General features: G+C 42.8%; 2 protein-coding genes and 1 pseudogene across 3 annotated transcripts; 2 read left to right on the forward strand and 1 right to left on the reverse strand.

Moving 5' to 3' along the window:
• Positions 1–411: 411 nt before the first annotated feature.
• Positions 412–12,257, reverse strand: LOC112249365 (E3 ubiquitin-protein ligase AMFR). Of its 2 annotated transcripts, none has more exons than XM_042321217.1 (14): positions 12,113–12,257; positions 11,139–11,520; positions 10,938–11,030; positions 10,488–10,652; positions 9,188–9,340; positions 8,435–8,475; positions 6,046–6,178; positions 4,855–4,988; positions 4,498–4,608; positions 4,116–4,318; positions 3,825–3,931; positions 3,446–3,580; positions 3,033–3,223; positions 412–2,505 (listed from the first exon to the last, which is right to left on the reverse strand). In XM_042321217.1, exons 2-14 carry the CDS (start codon positions 11,418–11,420, stop codon positions 2,355–2,357), a joined length of 1,899 nt encoding a protein of 632 aa, XP_042177151.1. In that variant the 5' UTR covers positions 11,421–11,520; positions 12,113–12,257; the 3' UTR covers positions 412–2,354. The 2 variants fall into 2 exon arrangements, with proteins under 2 accessions (XP_042177151.1, XP_042177150.1); XM_042321216.1 differs by having other exon boundaries at positions 11,975–12,249.
• A 6,119-nt stretch (positions 12,258–18,376) lies between these two features.
• On the forward strand, positions 18,377–20,100 carry LOC121846392 (annotated as a pseudogene).
• A 20-nt stretch (positions 20,101–20,120) lies between these two features.
• LOC121846393 (leukotriene B4 receptor 1-like) lies at positions 20,121–21,478 on the forward strand. The gene has a single exon (XM_042321218.1). It carries the CDS (start codon positions 20,238–20,240, stop codon positions 21,294–21,296), a length of 1,059 nt encoding a protein of 352 aa, XP_042177152.1. The 5' UTR covers positions 20,121–20,237; the 3' UTR covers positions 21,297–21,478.
• Positions 21,479–22,915: the final 1,437 nt, after the last annotated feature.

The following is a 22,915-nucleotide window of genomic DNA, read 5'->3' on the forward strand; positions in this document are numbered from 1 at the left end:
GGCTCAATACAAAAGTGGCCATGTTGAATAAATTGTATGACTCTGTTTTCACGTGCAAAAATTGCTTCTGATGAAAACACTATCTGCATTCCCGATGAAAGAGTTAGAAAAAAAATGGTTAAAGAGGATGTAGGTTTCTGAACGATGCATCATGCTGCCTTGTTGACAACATGACCGAGCGGAGCAGATTACTGTTCTATTTGAGAGGGTGCTCCTCCCTCACTGCATAGCCTGGTGCACTGCAGTTCAGCTGAATCAAGCTCCCTCAGTGGTAACATTGTGGGAGGCAACCCATCTGTCTAGAAAGAGATTACTCAATGTCAATAGCAGTGGTTCCCAACCTGTGGTATTAGGACCCCCATGGGTACTTGGCCTATCCACAGGAGGCAAAGAAAAACTAGTTTGTTAAAAGGCTGTAGAGAAGCTCTGTTTATTATTGATAATTTGTTCATGTTACTTGAGCAGTTCTTACAAAAACTACATTATTTACACAATCAAACCATATAACTATTCTTGATTTAGGCACAAAATATGAGGAAAGCTCAGTCCAAAAGATTAATTCATGTTTTTGATTAGATCAAATATACCATGGTTACAAAAATAACCCCTTGTGAATATAAAAATATGACATGGATATGAAAATATGAGTTGATCAATAAATAGCTTGAAACAATGAACAACGGACTAGTGTATTTTGTTTTTGACAAAAGGTGCATCACTGAAACACAGTTAGTAGAAACTTCTTACAATCCCACAGATGAAACAAGCTGAAAGAGAAATATTTTGAATCAACCAAACACAAAAATATGCTCATCTCAAAGAAAGACATCTGCATCATGTGGAAGTTCATGGAATCAATGTTCTTTGGGGTAAAAGTAAACTAAAGCATTCCATTGTGATTCACACACAACACCCAGTCAACTTTAAAAAGCCTTTAGAGTTATCAAAGACATCCAACACATAGGCCTATATATCATCTGTAAGAATGAACCTACCAGTACATGGAGTGTAGGAATGGAGTGTGAGTGAGTGAATCAGATAGGTTCATCTGTATTCCAACCTCAACCCAACTCCTGAGCCCATACAGTCTTCTGTACCTCTAGCAATGGATGTTTAATACAGTGTAGGTATGCTTTGGGAAGTTTTAGAGGTATACACACCGCAGATAGAAACCACTGGTTGACCTAGAGGTCAGGGAGCCACTCTTCTATAACTCAGTACTGGTGAGAGTTTTACTGTCTGTCAGGAGACAAAACTATTCCATCTTCCTATTTAGTTAGTGTTCTTTCTTGGGTGGATATGTGACATTTAACACATTATTAACAGCCAGGTCTCCACAACAGCCAGAATTTAAACTCTTCTACTCTCTCTGCAGCATTATGGGGCGGCAGGGTAGCCTAGTGGTTAGTGTTGGACTAGTAACCGGAAGGTTGCAAGTTCAAACCCCAGAGCTGACAAGGTACAAAATCTGTCGTTCTGCCCCTGAACAGGCCCACTGTTCCTAGGCCGTCATTGAAAATAAGAATTTGTTCTTAACTGACTTGCCTAGTTAAATAAAGATAAAATTACGTGGATAAAGTACATTCATATTTCAAAGAGGCTGTAATACTAAAGTGACATTCTCTTAATTAAAAGAAAAAAAGCTTCACAATGTTTTAATCTATTAAACCTACTCTTAATTCACAGTTTTCACTCCATTTTGATAAAATATCAGTTTGTTATCAACCCAACAAATGAATCAATCAATCTCAGCTCATTACAACACAAATATTTTTGTTGTTGAATAAAACTAATACAAACTATGTCCCACTCCATTACACTATGAGCTGTATGTAGCGACAGCACCTTAACAAACCCTAACTAACCTCAACAGCATCCTCGGACTGTGACACCATGCTCTTTCCTTCCCCATCATGGCCAGTAAAGAGAATGGCAGGTAAGTCTAGTGAAGCTGGGGGGCTAAAGCTATGTGATGACAGGTGTGCACTTCAGAAACTCAGACACCCAACACTCCTTTAAAACGCTGGTGATCCATGTCCAATTACACCTCTGGTGTCTGGTGAAAGTTCAGAGGAGGCTGGTACCATTCCCAAGGCCCAGTTCTCATATCTCACTAGGGCAGCCTAAAACAGCAGAGCCCCTGTGCCATGTGCAGCCAAAGCCCATGCTTCTTGTAACACTTTGTAATGTAATGTTTTTATTTAGGTAATTCCATTGATCATATAATGTAAAGAGCTCTTTCGTTGGAGGTGCCTCTTAGGTGGGACGTGAGGAGTTTGGTGGACACTCCAAGGGCATTAGGTGTGGGTTCGAGGCGAGACTGTCCATGTGGGAGTTTACAGTCCAGTATAGTCTCAGGGAGCAGGGTCTGGTTGGCTCTGCATGCGTCTCTCTGCAGCTGCAGCCATGGTCCTGCGTCTCAGCATGGTCACGTCTGAGACAGGGGCGTCTTCCTCCAGAGTGGGCAGGTCCTCCTCGTCCTCTGGGCTCTTTCTCAAGTATCTCCTGTGGGGAAATGAATTGAGGTCAATGTGGGTTGTGTTCAGCAGACACGAAACAGAAGGAAATGCTCAGAAACAGAGAGTCGCAGGGAGAAACTGTCTGAACCAGTCCAATAAGACTTTCATTTTGCTAAACCTTTGCTGTGGTGTGTCCTTATAAAACATAACAGTGATCTCAGTCATTTAGTTACAATAGAGCTATTCTGCTACTGTAGTTACTCAGTAAAAGAGCCAGTGACTGAACCCTGACCTAACAGATAAGAAACCACCACCAAGACAGCAACAGGTGTTTGCTCTCATCTAAGACTCTTATTTTGAAAAGATTGTCAGCTGAGGCCTGTTCAGGATGCCTGGTCACAGTTGCAAAACATTCAGACAGAAATTGATTGCATAATAAATTATGATTGTCTGTGAAGTTGAATAGGGTAGGCTATATTTCTATCTGCAAAGCTGGGAAGGTTTCAAATCACTGAATACACCCGTTTCGATTGACAAACTGGTCTAGTATTGCCGGTGGTGACAGTACAGTACCTGCGTGCCTGTTGCAGCAGCTCATCCTTCCTCTGTAGCAGCATCTTCTGTCTCTCCTCTGCAGACTTGGAGAAACGGCTCCCTCTGACCTCCAGGTTGTTCAGCTCTCTGGGAGCAGTCTCCACCCCCCCACTGGCTCCTGCCCCCTCCTCTGGGCCTGGGTTCACCTGCACGGGGGAACGCTCAGCCGCCTGGAGGGGGAGAGGCAAGACATTGTTAATCAACACCAGTTAACACCACAGCATACACCTTTAAACACATTTGACTAGATCCTGAACTCATTCCCTCTCTTTTTCAACCTAACCCTCAGAAAGAGGCAGTACAATCACACAAGGGGAAAGTGTAGGCCTTCTGGGGTCTATATGTGAACCACCATGGTCAAAATACCCAATGAACTGAACTGGAGGACCTACCAGAGCAGGGAAGGGCACCACGATGCGTCCCTCCAGGATGTTGTCGGTGGTGACCTCCACAGAGCGGGTCAACTGCAGGTCCTGCAGCACCAAGTGGTAGGGAACCTGAGGAAACATCTCCTGGATCTGATGGGCCTGTGGGGAGTAGAACACTATGTTACCCAGCAGCCACCTCCATTCTAGTCAAGTCATATTGCTGCAATGAATACATTGAAAACAAAGCTGTTGATGAAGAGCAGGTGTAAAAACAATCTTCAAAGCTCAGATGATGCTTGCGAGACCTCTTGGAAGGATTAAACCTAGTCCAGGACTAAAAAACATGCTGAAAGGAGAATCCCCTGGTGTCCCGGGAGGGGATTAGAGTAAGGCTGTGACTCACCATGGTGTTGAGCTGAGAGTTGTTGGCCTGCTGAGCGATAGCCAGGATGTTAGTTGTGTGCATCACCTCTACTGAGAAACTAGGCAGCCAGCTGGCGATGCGGGAGCCTGGGAGGAGACATCACCACAATAATCACTACCTGAAATGTGCACTATAAGAAATGTCTAACAGTGTGATGTCTGTCTATGTGACTATCAACATGTTATATGCCAGAACTCATCAACCATACTCAATAGAGTAGTCCATTCAGTGAGATCACCTGTGTTGTAAAACAAGTCTGTATGGCCTTACCATCAAAGTGGAAGAAGTGATTGTGTTGGTTGAGGTGTGGTCTGGCATCTGCAGCGGGGCCCCCAGGGCCCAGGTTGTTCTCCAGTGGGAGGCCAGCCCCCTGCTGCTGGCCTCTGGCTGGACCTCCATCACCACTGATGTTCAGGGACATCCTGCATGTTGGACACGACGTGTCCTGCTCCAGCCACGACCGCAGGCAGGAACTGAGGAATAGCAAACAGGAACGTTAATGTACACAGATACGCATCAAACACAGGTACAGACACAACACTCTTAGTGTCAATCGAAACATCACCCACATAATGCCACATTCAATCAAGTGTGAGGAAATAATGACTCCTGGGATTTTAGAGGTGCCAAGGTGGCTGGGTCAGTCTCTTACTTGTGGAAGAGGTGTCCGCAGGGCAGTTTACGTGCTGTCTGCATGGTGTCCCAGCAGATGGCACAGTCATCATTGTTGGTTACCAGTTCCTCAGCTGTGGCCACTGCGAACCTGAGAGGTACAGAGCATAACAAATCTAGATCAACAACTGCACTAGTCTCATAAATAGCTAACAGCTAGATAGCCCGTCATAAGAAAGCAGAGAGACTAGATTCACACAACACACACTGCTACAGCTTCATACACTGAGTCTCAGCTAAGAGTGAAAGAACACTACCCATCACCTAATAAGTAACAGTAGGGATGTATTATATACAAGACAGTGAGAGCCATCAGTAGGCTGGTCAGTAGACAGACCTGGCCTCCATGTTGTTGATGACACGGAGGTAGTTCTTGTGGCGTCGGATGCGGCGCTGCACCTCATGGAACAGATACCTCAGCTGCATGAAGATCACCAGACTGGCCATGGACAGCCAGATATTACCAAAGAGCTGAGGGGAGACGGGAGTCAAATATTAAACACAGCTCTAAGATATTACCAAAGAGCTGAGGGGAGACGGGAGTCAAATATTAAACACAGCTCTAAGATATTACTAAAGAGCTGAGGGGAGACGGGAGTCAAATATTAAACACAGCTCTAAGATATTACCAAAGAGCTGAGGGGAGACGGGAGTCAAATATTAAACACAGCTCTAAGATATTACCAAAGAGCTGAGGGGAGACGGGAGTCAAATATTAAACACAGCTCTAAGATATTACCAAAGAGCTGAGGGGAGACGGGAGTCAAATATTAAACACAGCTCCAAGATATTACCAAAGAGCTGAGGGGAGACGGAGTCAAATATTAAACACAGCTCTAAGATATTACCAAAGAGCTGAGGGGAGACGGGAGTCAAATATTAAACACAGCTCCAAGATATTACCAAAGAGCTGAGGGGAGACAGGAGTCAAATATTAAACACAGCTCTAAGATATTACCAAAGAGCTGAGGGGAGACGGAGTCAAATATTAAACACAGCTCTAAGATATTACCAAAGAGCTGAGGGGAGACGGGAGTCAAATATTAAACACAGCTCCAAGATATTACCAAAGAGCTGAGGGGAGACAGGAGTCAAATATTAAACACAGCTCTAAGATATTACCAAAGAGCTGAGGGGAGACAGGAGTCAAATATTAAACACAGCTCTAAGATATTACTAAAGAGCTGAGGGGAGTCAAATGTTAAAACAGGTCTACAATCAAACTCAACTCTCATCTAACTGAATACGGTGGTTCTCTCTCAATTCATCTTTCCTCGATTACTCTCATCTGAGAGGAGACACTATGGACCTTCTTCTCCAATTCAGTTGAGGAGGCGAGGAGATAGAATGCAAGGAATCGAAGAAAGACTAATTGAGAATCGAAGAAAGACAAATTGAGATAGAGCCCTTGTTTTAAATTCAGGCTAGTTCAGTCAGCCATCTTGTGTGCCTCTCAGTAGTGCTCTTACCCATTCAGTTAGTTCCCTTACTAATACCAGCCTGTAGTGCTCCCAGCTATGTCACTCACCAGCATGTGAATGTGGTGCATAAGGTCCAGGGACAGCATAGACAGCTCCATGATGAAGTCAGTGTAGTAGACGTAGGAACCCTTACTCTCCCAGGTGCCTGGGTGGTTCAGATCCCACAGGTGAATGGTGTACCTGCAGAGAAACAGCCTTAGTCAGAACCCTGCCCTGGTCACAATAATGCCTTTTTATTTGAACATTTTAGCACTTATGCTTTTGAATTGTACACAACACAAATCAAATGTATTTATAAAGCCCTTTTTACATAAGTAGCTGTCACTAAGTGCTTATACAGAAACCCAGCCTAAAACCCCAAAGAGCAAGCAATGCAGATGTAGAAGCACAGTGGCTAGGAAAGACTCCCTAGAAAAGCAGGAACCTAGGAAGAAACCTACTGGTGGCAAGAAAAAGTATGTGAACCCTTTGGAAATGGGTCACAACAATAGACAAACACGGTCTGCTTAAACTAATAACACAAACAATTACACGTTTTCATGTCTTTATTAAACACAGTGTAAACATTCACAGTACAGGGTTGAAAAAGTATGTGAACCCTTGGATTTAATAACTGCTTGACCCTCCTTTGGCAGCAATAACCTCAACCAAATGTTTTCTGTAGTTGTGGATCAGAACTGCACAATGGTCAGGAGGAATGTTGGACCATTCCTCTCTACAAAACTGTTTCAGTTCAGCAATATTGTTGGGATGTCTGGTGTGAACTGCTCTCGAGGTCATGCCACAGCATCTCAATCGGGTTGAGGACAGGACTCTGACTGGGCCACTCCAGAAGGCGTATTTTCGTCTGTTGAAGCCATTCCGTTGTTGATTTACTTCTGTGTTTTGGGACGTTGTCCTGTTGCATCACCCAACTTCTGTTGCATTTCAATTGGCAGACAGATAGCCTAACATTCTCCTGCAAAATGTCTTGATAAACTGGGGAATTCATTTTTCTGTCGATGATAGCAAGCTGTCCAGGCCCTGAGGCAGCAAAGCAGCCCCAAACCATGATGCTCCACCCAACATACTTTACAGTTTGGATGAGGTTGATGTTGGTGTGCTGTGCCTTTTTTTTCTCCACACATAGTGTTCCTTCCAAACAACTTAACTGTAGTTTCATCTGTCCACAGAATATTCTGCCAGATATGCAGCAATGGTTTTTTTTGGACAGCAGTGGCTTCTTCCGTGGTGTCCTCCCATGAACACCATTCTTGTTAATTGTTTTACATATCGTAGACTCGTCAACAGAGGTGTTAGCATTATCCAGAGATTTCTGTAAGTCTTACAGCTAGCTTTTAGAGATACTTTTGTAACCATTCCCAGCTTTATGCAAGTCAACTATTCTTAATCTTAGGTCTTCTGAGATCTCTTTTGTTCGAGGCACGGTTCACATCAGGCAATGCTTCTTGTGAATAGCAAACTCAAATTTTGTGAGTGTTTTTTATAGGGCAAGGCAGTTCTAACCAACATCTCCGATCTCATCTCATTGATTGGACTACAGGTTAGCTGACTCCTGACTCCAATCGGCTTTTGGAGAAGTCATTAGCCTTGTGATTCACATACTATTTTCAACCTACACTGTGAATGTTTAAATGATGTATTCAATATAGACAAGAAAAATAAACATTTGTGTGCTATTAGTTGAAGCGCACTATGTTTGTCTATTGTTGTGACTTACATGAAGATCAGATCAAATTTGATGATGAATTTATGCAGAAATCCAGGTAATTCGAAAGGGTACACATACTTTCTTGCCACTGTCGAGAGGAACCAGCCTCTATAGGGTGACCAGTCCTCAACTGTGCCAGATGGAGATAAGTGTACATAGTCATTAAGGCCAGACCAGCATCAACTTATTTTTGCTTGTGCTAATCAGTAGTTGTAGATCATCACTTAGCGTAACTCTCACTGGGCCAGGCAGAACGCGGACCTCCCCAAAATTCCCAACCAACGCAGCTCTGAGCACGCGCTCCTATATTCATTTTAATGTGTTGACAGTTGGAGAAATTGATTGAGCCACGTTGAGAATTCAAAAAGTACAAAAGCCAACAGTCCAACATTCTAGAACACTGTGTGTACACGTTTTTGACTCTGATATGCGCTTAATGCTATGGGTGTCCAGACAACACAAAGCAAAGCAACAACTCATACACTTGGCTCCTGTTTACAGGGTTTTTGTATGATTTAGCATAACTAATTAATGAACCGCTCCAATAAATACAGCTGACTGCAAGTCATCATGATCACCTTCTGTAGCACAAAGCAGTCTTTCAACAGGTGCTCATGGTAACACATCTAATAGTACGCTAATATTAGAACTGGTTCATTCTAGATCCGCTACGTCATCTGTGTTGCAGTGCAAGAGGGTCTGCATTCTGCAAGGAAGGGTCTTACCTCATGATGACATGTCCAGTCCGCACAGTAACCAGCAGGCACTGAAAGACAGAGAAAGACATAGGAATTATACATAAGTATTTTATACATCCTTTTTTTGTGGGAAACAAATGTAACTGATGACAATGACGTAATACTAATTTGTGACTGAGTAAATCTCCTTGTTAATGTAACTTCCAATAAAACAACAGCTGGAACAAACTCCTGCAGGATGGTAGTCCCAACTCCCCAGGAGGTTCAGCCAGCCCTACTCTAGTCTACACCAATGGGTGTGCCTATAGAAATACTCTCCGCCCAATAGAGAGCAATACTAAGGGGGTCTTTTTGTAGGCTCTAACTCTGCCATGGTTCGTTGGACAAAGTCTATGGGGAAATTAACAGTTTTCGTAGGGTTTTTAGATAAACGCCGAAAATAAGGTCTGTGGTAAACACAGGCTTAGGAGATCTGAAACGTTTTGTTCTATAAGAATCTTCATCAGCTAAAGTCACTTTTTGTGCATTTTGAAACATTTATGTAATCAGAAAAAGCACAAAGGCTTCATAATTCATAAAGGTCATGTTAACTGACTGATATTCTCTCCAAGAACAAAATGTATAACATATCCTAAGTCTGTGTTAACCTCAGACCTTATTATCGGTGTCTATTCCAAAACCCTATTCTTTCCCCATAGGAATTTCTGAATGAACCAGAGGTAACTAATTTCCATTTATTAGGACTACATGCTGGTGAGCTCTTTAGGGTTAGGTCCTCACCTCGGCAGCCATGAAGGAGAGGGTGTGCATGCCATGGGCAGCGCCCAGCAGACCACAGACCACAGCCAGACCACAGCAGCCCAGCAGCAGGGACACCAGTAGGGTAAGGACACGCACATGGCTGTTCATAGAAGTAGTGGGGGAGAAGGACAGCTGCAAGGGGGAACAGGTACACATTAACCTACTGTATACACTCATTCAGAAAGAGAAATTACTAAACACACACACATATGTAGACAGACACGCACACCTACATATAACTTGTACTTTCATACAAAGAGCGACCGACACACAGAATAACAATTTAGGGGTGGTTGCAGACTTCATGGGTACCAGACTTTCAATAGACTTTCCCGTTGAGCATGTTTTTGGTCAAGAGGTAAGCTTTATCTGGGCAGTGTCACTGCAGCCCCATACTGTACTAATAACACATGCTCAAATAACATGTCTAGTGACACACAACAATATTGACACAGGTACAGCGACACACATACAGGCTTGTTATTCAGCCTTTCATCTAACTTTTACTGCAGACAGCAGCAACAAAGTACAGCATTACAACAGGTACCATGTCAGCTGATATGATAAGGGGAAAATCTAACACCCATTGATTGCAGACAGAGAGATGTCATTCTTCACAATATGGTGTGATGTTCTGTTTTCCTATAGCTACAGCACACTACCTAAATGTTCATCTTAGTTTTTTTGTAGTCCCCCACTCTGTAGTTTGAGTCTATGAAGTGACTGAAACATTAGCTAAACCTAAGACCCTGGCCTACATAGATACAGCAAGAACTAGGCTTATTAATAGGTCTGGCCTGGACCCGGTCTATGGCAGTCACTGTGACTGAATAGCCAACAGTGTCATATCACTGGCATCTAACATAGGTATATATGTTTACAGGGTAAACAAGTCAACAAGGTCACTCTCCCTACAGTACAGTGGGTGGGCCCATCTACATTTTGTCATTTCAGTTTTTTATTTTTTATTCAGTACTCTAATAAGTTGTAATGCATACTGTGTAATAGCACTTGTTACCCAATTTAATAACTAGTTTTATAACATAATCTTTTAAAAAAAAAAATTTACCTTTATATCATGCCGTTACTCATAATTATTTAAAACTACTTATGACAAATGTTGTTATATAGCTGTTATAAAGGTTTATGAATGCATTCATAAAGACTTCAACAGTAAAGTGTTAAGCTATCTTAAGATGAATGCACCAATGTAAGTCACTCTGGATAAGAGCGTCTGCTAAATTACTAAAATGTACTGTTAGAGGTTGATAAGACATACGTATTCAAAGCGGTCCTTGCACAGCTGGACCATGAGGTGGAGGAAGACCAGGGCAGAGAACCACAGACACCACATGACCACCTCCTCCACCATCTGAACATTCAGCACCCCGAAGATAAAGATGAACTTATAGAAGATGAAGTTCCAGAACTTGTCCTTAAGGTGCTGAGAGAGAGAGAGGAGGGGAGTGGAATAGAGAGGAGATGGGAAGAGAGAGGGGTGGAGAGAGGAGAGATCAAGACATTAGAACATGGATGGAGTGGTCAGAGTACACTAATAGACTCAAAACACCAGTGTGGGTTTCAATGATAAAATCTTGTTTTGCGGACTATTTGTGAAGGACATTTGTACTATTGTTTACATAAACACAGATGCCTAACCTTCAATAAGGTGACATCAAATTATCCCAAATATCAGTTATTAGGTTACCACCACAACTCCAAGCCTCACCTGCTTCTCACTGACTCTAAGGGGCCCAAAAACCATGCACTGGATCATCTTAGCAATTAACATCAGGGAACAGAAAGCTGTATTCACCAACACCTGAGGAGTAGAGAAGAGCAGAGCACTTAGCAACCATGTAACATCTAAGTAACATAACAACAATATTTGATGCTTGGCTGAGTTGAGCCTATCTTGAATAAGACTTACCCATACAAAGACACTGTCAGTGACCAGGTACCACATAACAGTGGTCGCCAATTCTGTATCTGCACCCACAACATCATCGCTAGTCACATATTCTAGGCCGCCTATATTATCCCCTACTAAGGGTGCAGGTGGTAGAGGCTCGTCCATGTCTGGAACCCCAAACCCCTGTTCTGTCACAGTAGTGTAGGCGCTGAAGATGCTTCCAACCAGCAGAGCCACACTCAGCGCTGTGTAGGTCTGCAGACTGGGCCAGGGAAACCTCTCCAGGAATAGCAGAGGCATTGGAATGTTAATATTGGAGGTCTCTCACACACAAGACTTGTGAAGTTAGGCCTAATAGGCTTGACACTGATTTCCACCACACCGTAGCTCTGTCAACAACCTGCAGGGAAGGAAAACAAATCAGTAATGCTACTGTAGGTAATGGTAATGCATGGAACAAGCTAGTTAGTGTAACGGTAGTAAGCCTGAGCAACAAGCCCTCTTTGTCTAGTACTAGTTTCTAGTGTTTTTTCACTGGCCAGAGACAGCTGTAGAGGGCTAGCTGAGAAGCTAAACGTGCTAGTTAAGTTCATATTGTTATTAGCTAACTAACTATCTACCGCTATCAAAACAACGCCCATTTTGGTCCAGCTAGCTAGTGAGTGCTAGACTAATGTTAGCATGGAAGCTAGCTGTTAGCTACAAGTTTAGACCGCTAGCTAGCTACCCAATGTTGTATAGTTCAAATAAAACAATAAACTCATATAGAGGACCTGATATTGCTTATAAATTAGCACATTAGCTTGCTGGCTGTCTAGTTAAAAAGTCCAAACTCTCTAGGTAGCTAACGTTACCTGTCCCAGAGTCTATCAGTTTCCGTACTCGGTAGAGGTTGCTAACTAGCCAGTTAGCTAGCTGGTGATTATGAAATGTATTTCATACATCGAACCAGTCTGGTTCAAATTTGAGCAAAGACATTTCACTCAACTTACAAATTAATCAATTTGACGTTAACTAGCTAACTTCATGTCCAACATCCAATTTCCTCTTGTTGAGGTTGACAGTAGACTACGTTAAAATTCCCCGATCCGTTGTTATTGCTGCGTTTACACACTAGGCGGAACTAGGAAACTCGGTAATTTCCATTTTGCTAAGTCGTTGACCGCGGCACGTGTATACCAGTTAGCAAGTCGGACATTTCCGAGTTTCCTAGTTCCGTCTAGTGTATGAACGCGGCATATGTTGACGACATCTTGTTTATTTCTCACTGGCTGTTGATAAACAATCTATGCTGAAACCCCAGGGGCCTGTTGCACAAAAGTAGAATTAAGACATCCGGGATAAATGACTCAGCTGAGCTCAATGAAGCCAAAACATGTGCGTCCAGGCTTAATTGGTTGCACAAAGACCAAGCCAGGATGAGCAGACACGGATTCATTAAGCCAGGTGAAACCAATCCTGGATAGGTGCGCGCTCACGGCTCACTCAAATAGACCCCGCCACAGATCACAGATTAACTGATTTACCATGGCAACTAGAGCCGCGTACTTTTCCCCGTCGGAAGCACAAATCCTCATGGAGGCATACGAGGAGGTAAAAGATATAATTAAGAAGAAAGGCAACACCGCCACAGTGATAAAGCAAAGAGAAAAAGCGTGGCAAAGTATTGCAGACCGCCTGAATGCGTAAGTAGTGCACAATTACACACTCACCGCTCCGCTGAAACATCACAATTACAATTCAAATATTTAATTCACATCTCCAAAAATGCAGTTGTACTGTAATTATGAAACGGTTAAATTTTTTATTGAAATGCACTGCAGATATGAGTGAAATTGTGTAAAGTAACTCCATCACACTGTATAAAGCTATGATAAATTTTTTGATATTTTTACTGAAAACAAGACAAAAATACCAAGTAATTTTTTGCAGTGTGACTCCATTAAATGTGTGTGTGTGTGTGTGTGTGTGTGTGTGTGTGTGTGTGTGTGTGTGTGTGTGTGTGTGTAGATTAAACATGAACGGGCCAAAACGGACATGGCAGCAGGTCAAAATCAAATACAAGAACATTCTGCAGAATGGTATGGTCCCTGACTAATATTTAACAAAGCACAAGCATATATTGTACCCAGAAGGTGCCTGCTCACACATTGTCTGTACTGTTTTAGCAGTGAAAAAGAATACCCACAGACAAGGCACGGGTGGTGGGTCACCAAAGGCTGACCTTACCCCAGCAGAGGACATGGCCTTGGAGCTAAATAAAGGCAGGCCCGTCTTAGAGGGGATCCCTGGGGGAAAGAGACGAGCATAGGTTCCTCCCAAGATGCCACCCGCTTCATTCAAGGTATGTCCTTCCATCTCTACATGGGATACAACCACATTCATATTGAATCAATTTGGACTGTCTGACTTTGGTTTACCTATTGCCTTGCAGTGTCTGGCAGCACTGTGTTCCTGTTAGAGCCACCAGCACAAGCACCAGACGATGCTGATCCAGTGAGTACTCCATCAAAGGCATACTGTAGGCCTGGCATGTCTTGTCTACTAGCTTCAATATGAATCCGATTAAATGTGATAGGGTGAAGGCCCCAGTGCAGCAGCAACAGCACATGATGGAGACGATGATGAGGAGGAGACCATCTCTCTGGATTCCAGAAGGCATGAGGTATCATGTTAAGACTGTGAAAGTACTATTTACTCTACAATGGTGAGGAGTCCTCATCAAAATCAAAAAATCTAATTTCTTTTACAGGACCCAGATGCTATACAGTGGGAAAACCAGCCTGGCAACATAGTGCGTATTAATAAAAGGACACCACATCCTGCCAAATTCCAGCTGCGCTAATTGTATTGTGTTCACAGAGCTCACAAGCTATCAGAAAGTTGTATGGCAACCACCTCCGGCGCCAAATAGAACTGGCAGACATAGACATTCAGTACAAGAAGAAAAAGATGGAAAATCTTGCACTGGAGTTCGAAATAAAAAAGAGGACAATTAGGAAACTGGACCTTGAAATAAAAAAACTTGAGAGGGAGGTGAGATATGCCTTCAATGTACACTGTATGCTAACTGTAACACAAATGTATTAATCATTATTTTTCTTTCCTCCCCCAGCTCCAAGAAGATGACACAGCTCAAAATAAAAATTAGGTATATTCTCGTAAAGTCAAGTGAGCCATGACATATGAGCTCTTATTGTGAGCACACAGGACGGTGGCATCTTTCTAAGGTTTTTTTTATTTTCCCAGCAATCAGTACAACCAAGTCATCGTTATAAGGCATCGCCCTCTTTTGCCCACCCCCAGCACCAGGTGTGGCCACTAGCCTATATGAAGGCCCAAAATTGTGTGTTCCTTTCTGCTCTGACAATGGCATGCCCATTCGTGCGAGATGTGGTGGATGAAGAAGCACTTGTGCTGAGGAGAGCCTTCAGGCGAGAAAGGGTCTTCAGGGACCGGTTGGACCCACTGGCCTTCCCTGATGACCATCTATATGAAAGATACAGGTTTTCTGCAGATGGCATCAGGTATCTATGCAGACTACTGGGTCCCAGGATTAAGCACCGCACTGCACGGAGCCATGCACTGAGTGTGGAGCAAATGGTTTGTGTGGCCTTGCGCTTTTTGCTAGTGGAGCCTTCCTGTACTCAGTGGGGGATGCAGAACAGCTGAACAAGGCCACAATTTGCCGCACAATAAGGAGTGTGTGTCTGGCTATCAAAGCATTAGCAGATGTCTTCATCTCCTTCCCTGGCCACAGAAGACTCTGTGACATCAAAGAGGAGTTCTATAGGATTGCAGGTAAGAGGATCTACAAATTACAGGACAACTGTTAACACATAGTAGGATACTCATTACTTTGTGTGACAGGTTTCCCCAATGTCATTGGTGCAGTGGACTGCACACACATAAGGATAAAAGCCCCCTCAGGTGCCCATGAGGCCGATTTTGTGAATAGGAAATCCTTTCACAGCATTAATGTTCAGGTGAACATAACTTTTTGATATTGTCCATTGACGAACACTCTGCATTGCCAGTGATGTGCATTGATTGGTGTAATATTCCTCATCTTATGATTTCAGATGGTCTGCAATGCTGACTGTGTGATCAGCAATGTTGTGGCAAAATGGCCTGGCTCAGTCCATGACTCCAGAATCTTTCGGGCCTCTGAAATCTATCAGTGCCTATCACAAGGTAAGCCACACAACCCCTATTTATAACCATCATGGCTGTGTCAAGAATATCACTGTGTTTATGAGGTAGTAATGATGAGATTTTGTGTTGACAGGTGAATTCTCTGGTGTGTTGCTGGGAGACAGGGGTATGGCTGCCAGCCTTTTCTCCTGACACCTTTCACAGACCCCCAGGAAGCACAGCAGGCCTACAACCATGCCCATGCCAGGACCAGGGCCAGAGTTGAAATGACCTTTGGCCTCCTGAAGGCACGCTTTCACTGCCTTCACAAATTAAGGGTCAGCCCTGTTAGGGCATGTGATATTACTGTGGCTTGTGCTGTCCTCCACAATGTGGCCTGCCTGAGGAAGGAGAGGGCCCCCAGAGTGCCACCAGCCATGGACTGGGACAATCCGGCAATCTTCCCTGATGACGACAGTGGTCGGCTGCTGAGGGACCAATATGTGTTGAATTATTTTAGTTAGTATGTGTGCTTTCAATTTTGGTTAAATATGTCCTGCGGTGGCAGAGGAATTTGGGTTTTTTTGGGTTCGTTTTTTGACGAATTTGGCCTCTTATGATGTTTGTGCGGTATACTGTGTGTAATACAAGGCTGCAGGGAGGCTACTGCATCCATTCATTTGTCTGTTCAGTTGATGTGTATGGATTTGTCCTGCATTTATTTTAGTGTGCAGACATGCAGGGTGTGTTATATACAGACCTTTGAATGTGTATGTATCATTTTGTATAATATGCTTGGATTCTGTGCTTTCCATCTTGTAGAGTCACTGTGACTTCAGTTTCGAAAGGAGCTGATGGTTTACCTGCTTTGTTTTGTCCTTATTCAATAAAGGAACATAATGTTACACATTGTGTTTTTATATTCATATGGAATGTGTATTTGTTTATATGACAGAGTACTAGGGCCACACTGAAGAAAAAGGATAAAGTCATAAATTTATGAGGCTGGTTCTTTCTGCAGAAAAGCTACATATTGTTTTTACAGTTTTGATACTTATGACAATGTGATACTTAATATTCTGGCACATCAGCATGTCTTTGTTTATGAAACCATACTGAAGTACAATTTCACGAAATGCCCCACATCTGTCATTTTAACAACTGTCCTCCTTTAAAACAACTGGTTACAATATTATGACTTGTGTTTTTTTCCCCTCTGTGGCCCTAATATTCTATCATTTTATATATAGCCTTATAGTCTATGGGAAACTGTAAATTATCTAATGATAGCAACATCATCTAAAAATCATTTTTTATCCAAAATCATTGAAATTAATGATCACAAACGTTTAAATAATAACAGTGGGTCTAGTTATATGTGATAACAATGTATAGTGAGCAGTGAAATAACTATTGGTTTCCATTTGTGGTGACTGCTGACTGACATTAGGGATGAGATTAAATAGATCCTGGAATTTAGCCTGGTCTGGAGCAGGCTAGCTCCACAGAATAAATCTCCATGGTAATTTATACCATAACATATCCTCCTGCCCCCTATCCATCTTTAGTGCAACCGGATTACTGATCAATTGAGCCAGGATCACCAAGATATCCTGGCTTAATCCCTTATCCTAGTTTTGTGCAACAGGCCCCAGGACATGAAATTCTGAGCGTCATCACAACAACTTCAAAATAAAAGTCTATCAAGTGCAATGTTGTCCAGTAAAATCAGGGTTGGGGTACACTACACGTAATCAACTACATGTCTAATTAGGAAAAACAACTACCTGTAATCACTTTACCAGCTAAAAATATTGCAATCAGATTACAGATGCTTTTGAAAAACTATATGGTTAATTTTTTATTCAGAAAGGATGTTTGCAAAAATAAATTCTGATGTCTCTTTCTCAATGACTTTCAATTCAACATAAAAAAAGGTACAAGTTTAAGTTTGTTCAAGTCAGAGACTAGTATGACGACACACCAAATTAGTTTGATGGATCCTTTTTATCTTTTTTCTAATGACTCTTAAGGAAACAGTCATCCAAAAGTAATGTAACTAGGATTACAGTTTTGGACAGGTAACTGGTAACTATGGAAGTAATCAGATTATGTTACTGAGTTTGTGTTATCCTAGTTACATTACTGATGACTAGTTTGTAATAGATTACATTTGGAACGTAACCTACCCATCCATAAAATCTAATACATTTGTTGAATTAATTCATGACAAACCCTGTTTACAGCAGGTATAAAAGGTGCAGTCAAATGCTTATGCACTAGCTTCCTCAACAATGCAGTAGAGTAATCAATAATAACAACGAAAAGAGTCAACCCTATGTCAAATAAAATGTTATTTTTCACATGCGCCAAATACAACAGGTGTAGACTTTACCGTGAAATGCTCACTTGCAACAATGCAGAGTTAAAAAGTACAAAATTTTTTTTGCTGCAAGAAAAATAGTAACACAATAAATTAACAATAACGAGGCTACAGTATATACAAGGAGTACCGGTACCAAGTCAATGTACAGGGGTACAAGGTTGTTGAGGTAATATGTACATGTAGGTAGAGGTAAAAATTACTAGGCAGTCAGGAAAGATAATAAACAGAGTAGCAACAGTGCATGTGAAGAGTGAAAAAGTGTGAAAGTGTGTCTATATGTGAGTGAGTGGTGTCGATATGCATGTGTGTGTTTTGTGTGAGCGTATGTAATGTGTGTGTGTGGTGTCAATATGCATGTGTGTGTGTGTGTGTTTTGTGTATGTGAGCGTATGTAGTGTGTGTGTGTGTGTGTGTGTGTGCATGCATGCGTGCAAAAAAAGGGGGTGGAGGGGGGATCAATGTAAAATGCGCTCAACACAATGCACTCACGCACAAAAAATAATGATTGTATAAACTGTAATGGGGAAGGCATACATCATCTACTGTAAAAAATAAATACAATAAAAAATACATTTTTCTTTGTCACATCTAGCTAACCACATTACTGTCACACTCAGACAGAAACCCTTGTTTGTTTTATTACAGAAGTAAAGTGACCGTTACTGCTTTTGAGGCCAAGGGTGACATAAGGAAGTACTCCCCAGACAAAATCATTATTTCTTAGGAAACAGCAGTTGACTGCAGTGCAAAATGAAGAGCTCGGGCTCCTCCATCTCAGACGATGATGATGCATTGTTTAATGAAATGTCAACCGTAGGGCGATCAGTAGTCTGTGTGATCCTGGGCCTGTCGTTCCTGGTGGGGGTCCCGGGGAACCTGCTGGTGATCTGGACCATCCTGAGGCACGTCCAGCAGCGCTCCCACACCGTGGTGCTCATCCTCCACCTGGCTGCTGCAGACCTGCTGGTGCTCATCTCCCTGCCCCTGTGGATCTACTCCCTGGCCCGCTCCTGGGTGTTCGGGGAGGCATCCTGTAAGGCCATGGTGTACGTCATCAACACCTGCATGTACAGCAGCTTCTTCCTCATCACCCTCATGAGTGTCGAGCGCTTCCTTGTCATCCGGTACCCGTTCAAGATGTTGCGTTGGAAGACCAAGGCCATTATGGACTCTGGGTTCTGGCTTTCCTTTTAGGGATCCCATCCATTCTTACCCGCTCCATCGATGAGATCGATGGGACTGAGCAGTGTCTTTTCAGGGAGTACAGCTCAGTGGCCCAAGAGGTGGTGTTCTTATGCCTGGAGACCTTGGTGGGCTTTGTGGTCCCCTTCTCCACCCTGGCTGTCTGTTCCTGTCTAGTAGCAACACACATGAGGACAATGCATTTCGGCAGCAGCAAACAGAAGTCGACAGTTCTGATCAGTAGTGTGTGTGGTGGTAGCCTTCGTTCTCTGCTGGCTTCCTCACCATGTCCTCAACACTGTAGACCTAGTCAGCATCCTGACAGAGGATCCAGATGATGTTGTGCCTGTTTCAGTGGCCCAGACTGCAATAGTGTTTATCTCTGGAGCGCTGGCCTTCATTAGTAGCTCTGTGAACCCTGTGTTCTATTCCTTCGCTGCAAGGAACTTCCAGGGCAGTCTCCATGAGTCCTGCATGATCAGGCTGTTCCAGGAACTCTCCTCACACACCTCCTCCAAGCTAAGGGGATCTGGCAACACAATAGGATCTGGCAACACAATAGGATCGGAAAACACAATGTCCTCAGTAAGGCCAGACTGCAACAATACCACAGACATAACTACCGTGTATGACTAAAGAGATGGTCGTGCTGGATAAGAGCATTCTGGATAAGTCGTTCTGGATAAGAGCGCCTGCTAAATGACTACAATGTCAAATGAAAACTGTGACCTGATCATTGATTCAGATGTCAGCATTGATGAGAAATAAATATGTCTAGAATCTAGATGTTTGATTAACAGTTGTATTTTCATGATCATGGTACAAAATGTAGATATTGTTGTGGTCCTTGTGATATACGGTGAGAAAAGCTCACACAAGTAATTCAATTGTGACTATTTCAACACAATAAAGCAATTGCATTTGCTCATAAAGTGGTATAATCTAAATAACATTTATTCATGATCATGTTACAATTATTTTATTTAACCTTTATTTTGTCTTGAAATTCATGTTACATAAAATAACACACTGCCTTACTCTATTTGATCACAATAAAAACATATCATCTGATCTCAAGTTCACATGACTTCAATAAAAGTAATTTGTGGTCAATACAATTGTTTGAACTCTTAAAATAGCTCAGAATATATATTTTTCCAGACAGTGCCACAATAAGGACCCACTGGATGACTCAGTGCTATGTCTCTCACAGAGTGATGGCTCTGTGAAAAACCAACCTCTTTCCTGTTCTCCTCAGCAAAGTTAAAGGGAAGTGAAAGCTTGCTGGTGCAGATCTTTTTCTGTCTGAGTATGTACACCAGATAGAAGGCACGTAATGCGAGGTGAGGCAAGGCGATCGGCAGCATCAACCAGAACCGTTTGATCATCAGCTGTCTTCAGCTTCAGAGTCCACCATGGCTCCTGATGAGTTTCCTGGCGGGACAGTGGTGGCCTGTGTGATCCTGGGCCTGTCGTTCCTGGTGGGGGTCCCGGGGAACCTGCTGGTGATCTGGACCATCCTGAGGCACGTCCAGCAGCGCTCCCACACCGTGGTGCTCATCCTCCACCTGGCTGCTGCAGACCTGCTGGTGCTCATCACCCTGCCCCTGTGGATCTACTCCCTGGCCCGCTCCTGGGTGTTCGGGGAGGCATCCTGTAAGGCCATGGTGTACGTCATCAACACCTGCATGTACAGCAGCGTCTTCCTCATCACCCTCATGAGCGTCGAGCGCTTTGTAGCTGTGCGACACCCCTTTGCCTCAGCCGGATGGAGGAGGAAGAAGGCCTTGAATAAAGTTATTCTTGTTCTGTGGGCTGCTGCGTTCCTATTCAGCACCCCGGTCTTTCCCACCCAGGTGGTGGAGGGGGACCCTGGGGAGGAGCATTGCCTGTACAGGGACTACACCTCAGACGGCCAGGAGGCTGTGTGTGTTCTACTGGAGACGCTGGTGGGCTTTGCTGTCCCCTTTTGCATTCTTGTGGTCTGCTACAGCTGTCTCTACAGCCGCATCGCACAGATTACCTTTAAGTCCAAGCGTAAGTCCATGGGGTTGATTGCAAGCATGGTAGTGGTGTTCGCATTATGCTGGACCCCTCACCACGTCGGCAACGTGCTCTCCCTCGTCATCCTCACCATCAAGGGGTCCCACCGAGAGGCCGCAGCGCGTATAGAGAGCGTCAGAACCACTATGACATTCATTGCTGGAGCGCTCGTGTTCATCAGTAGTTCGGTCAACCCTTTGCTCTATGTGTTTGTGGCACGTACGTTCCGGAGTTCCCTGAGGGAGACAGGCATTCAGAAATTGTTCTGGCACATCTCAAGCACAGCTCCCGGAGAGGGGACTAAAGAACTGTTCTTTGTGACCAAGAGACCAGGCATCTCTCAGACACAGAGCCACAGCTCCCAATGTGTCACAGAGCCTAAGGAACAAATGGATGTACTTGTAAATATATGTGAAAATGTTTCTTCCTGAGATTGAAAATGATGTTAATCACATCTTTGATAAAGATTTTTGTGTGTAAATTACAAAGTTTGATTTGTCACATTGTTTCTTTATGTTAATTAACTTAAAATGTAGAATAGCAATTGTTAGTAATGTCTATGTCAAACATAATGCATATAAAAACATTAAAATAGGTTTTGTATATCATTTTACCTGTAGTGAATTTGAATTAACATTTGAAATACTTTTTAACATATACACATTTTTCTATGTAGGCCCCACTGTGTTATACACATTTTTCTATGTAGGCCCCACTGTGTTAGACACATTTTTCTATGTAGGCCACACTGTGTTAGACACATTTTTCAATGTAGGTCCCACTGTGTTAGACACATTTTTCAATGTAGGCCACACTGTGTTAGACACATTTTTCTATGTAGGCCACACTGTGTTAGACACATTTTTCTATGTAGGCCCCACTGTGTTAGACACATTTTTCAATGTAGGCCCCACTGTGTTATACACATTTTTCAATGTAGGCCCCACTGTGTTATACACATTTTTCTATGTAGGCCCCACTGTGTTAGACACATTTTTCTATGTAGGCCCACTGTGTTATACACATTTTTCAATGTAGGCCCCACTGTGTTATACACATTTTTCTATGTAGGCCCACTGTGTTAGACACATTTTTCTATGTAGGCCCCACTGTGTTAGACACATTTTTCTATGTAGGCCCACTGTGTTAGACACATTTTTCTATGTAGGCCCACTGTGTTAGACACATTTTTCTATGTAGGCCCACTGTGTTAGACACATTTTTCTATGTAGGCCCACTGTGTTAGACACATTTTTCAGTTGTGGTATAATGCTCATTTCATGCTCAAATGTTTTTATATTCCATGTGCCACAGAAGAAAGAGCTTCATAGAAAAAAAGAACATAGTGTCACTGTATATGTTTGTCTGAAGCTATATGATATGAGTATAATGACTGAGTGTACTGTATGTATTCAGCTGCTTATCTTGAGGCCTTGCTTCAATACATTTATTTTAGACCCTCCTGATCTGGATAGAATATATTTCACCCACAGCTTTAGCCTTCATGATAATGGCAACCACAGATATCAGCCTCTTCCTGTCATACTGAGCTTTCCAACTGTCTTCATACTGATTATTTCATTGTTATAGTTGAAGTCAATGAACATGTGTATATATTTTATTTAACCTTTATTTAACTAGGTAAGTCAGTTAAGAACAAATTCTTATTTATAATGACGGCCTACCCCGGACGACGCTTGGCCAATTGTGCGCCGCCCTATGGGACTCCCAATCATGGCCGGATGTGATACAGCCTGGATTCAAACCAGGGACTGTAGTGACACCTCTTGCACTGAGATGCAGTGCCTTAGACCGCTGCACCACTCGGGAGTCCTTTATGCATTTATTAAATAAAATAATACTTGTTAAAAAAAATATCACTTAAAAAAATGTGTTGAAAGTGTTTCAAAGACCATTTTTAACTGGGATGGTTCAAGCCCTGATTGCTGATTGGCTGACAGCCATGGTATATCAGATCGTATACCACAGGTATGACAAAACATCTATTTTTACTGCTCTAATTACGTTGGTAACCAGTTTATAATAACAA

This window comes from Oncorhynchus tshawytscha, linkage group LG04, assembly GCF_018296145.1.
Source record: "Oncorhynchus tshawytscha isolate Ot180627B linkage group LG04, Otsh_v2.0, whole genome shotgun sequence".
Taxonomy (NCBI): Eukaryota; Metazoa; Chordata; class Actinopteri; order Salmoniformes; family Salmonidae; genus Oncorhynchus; species Oncorhynchus tshawytscha.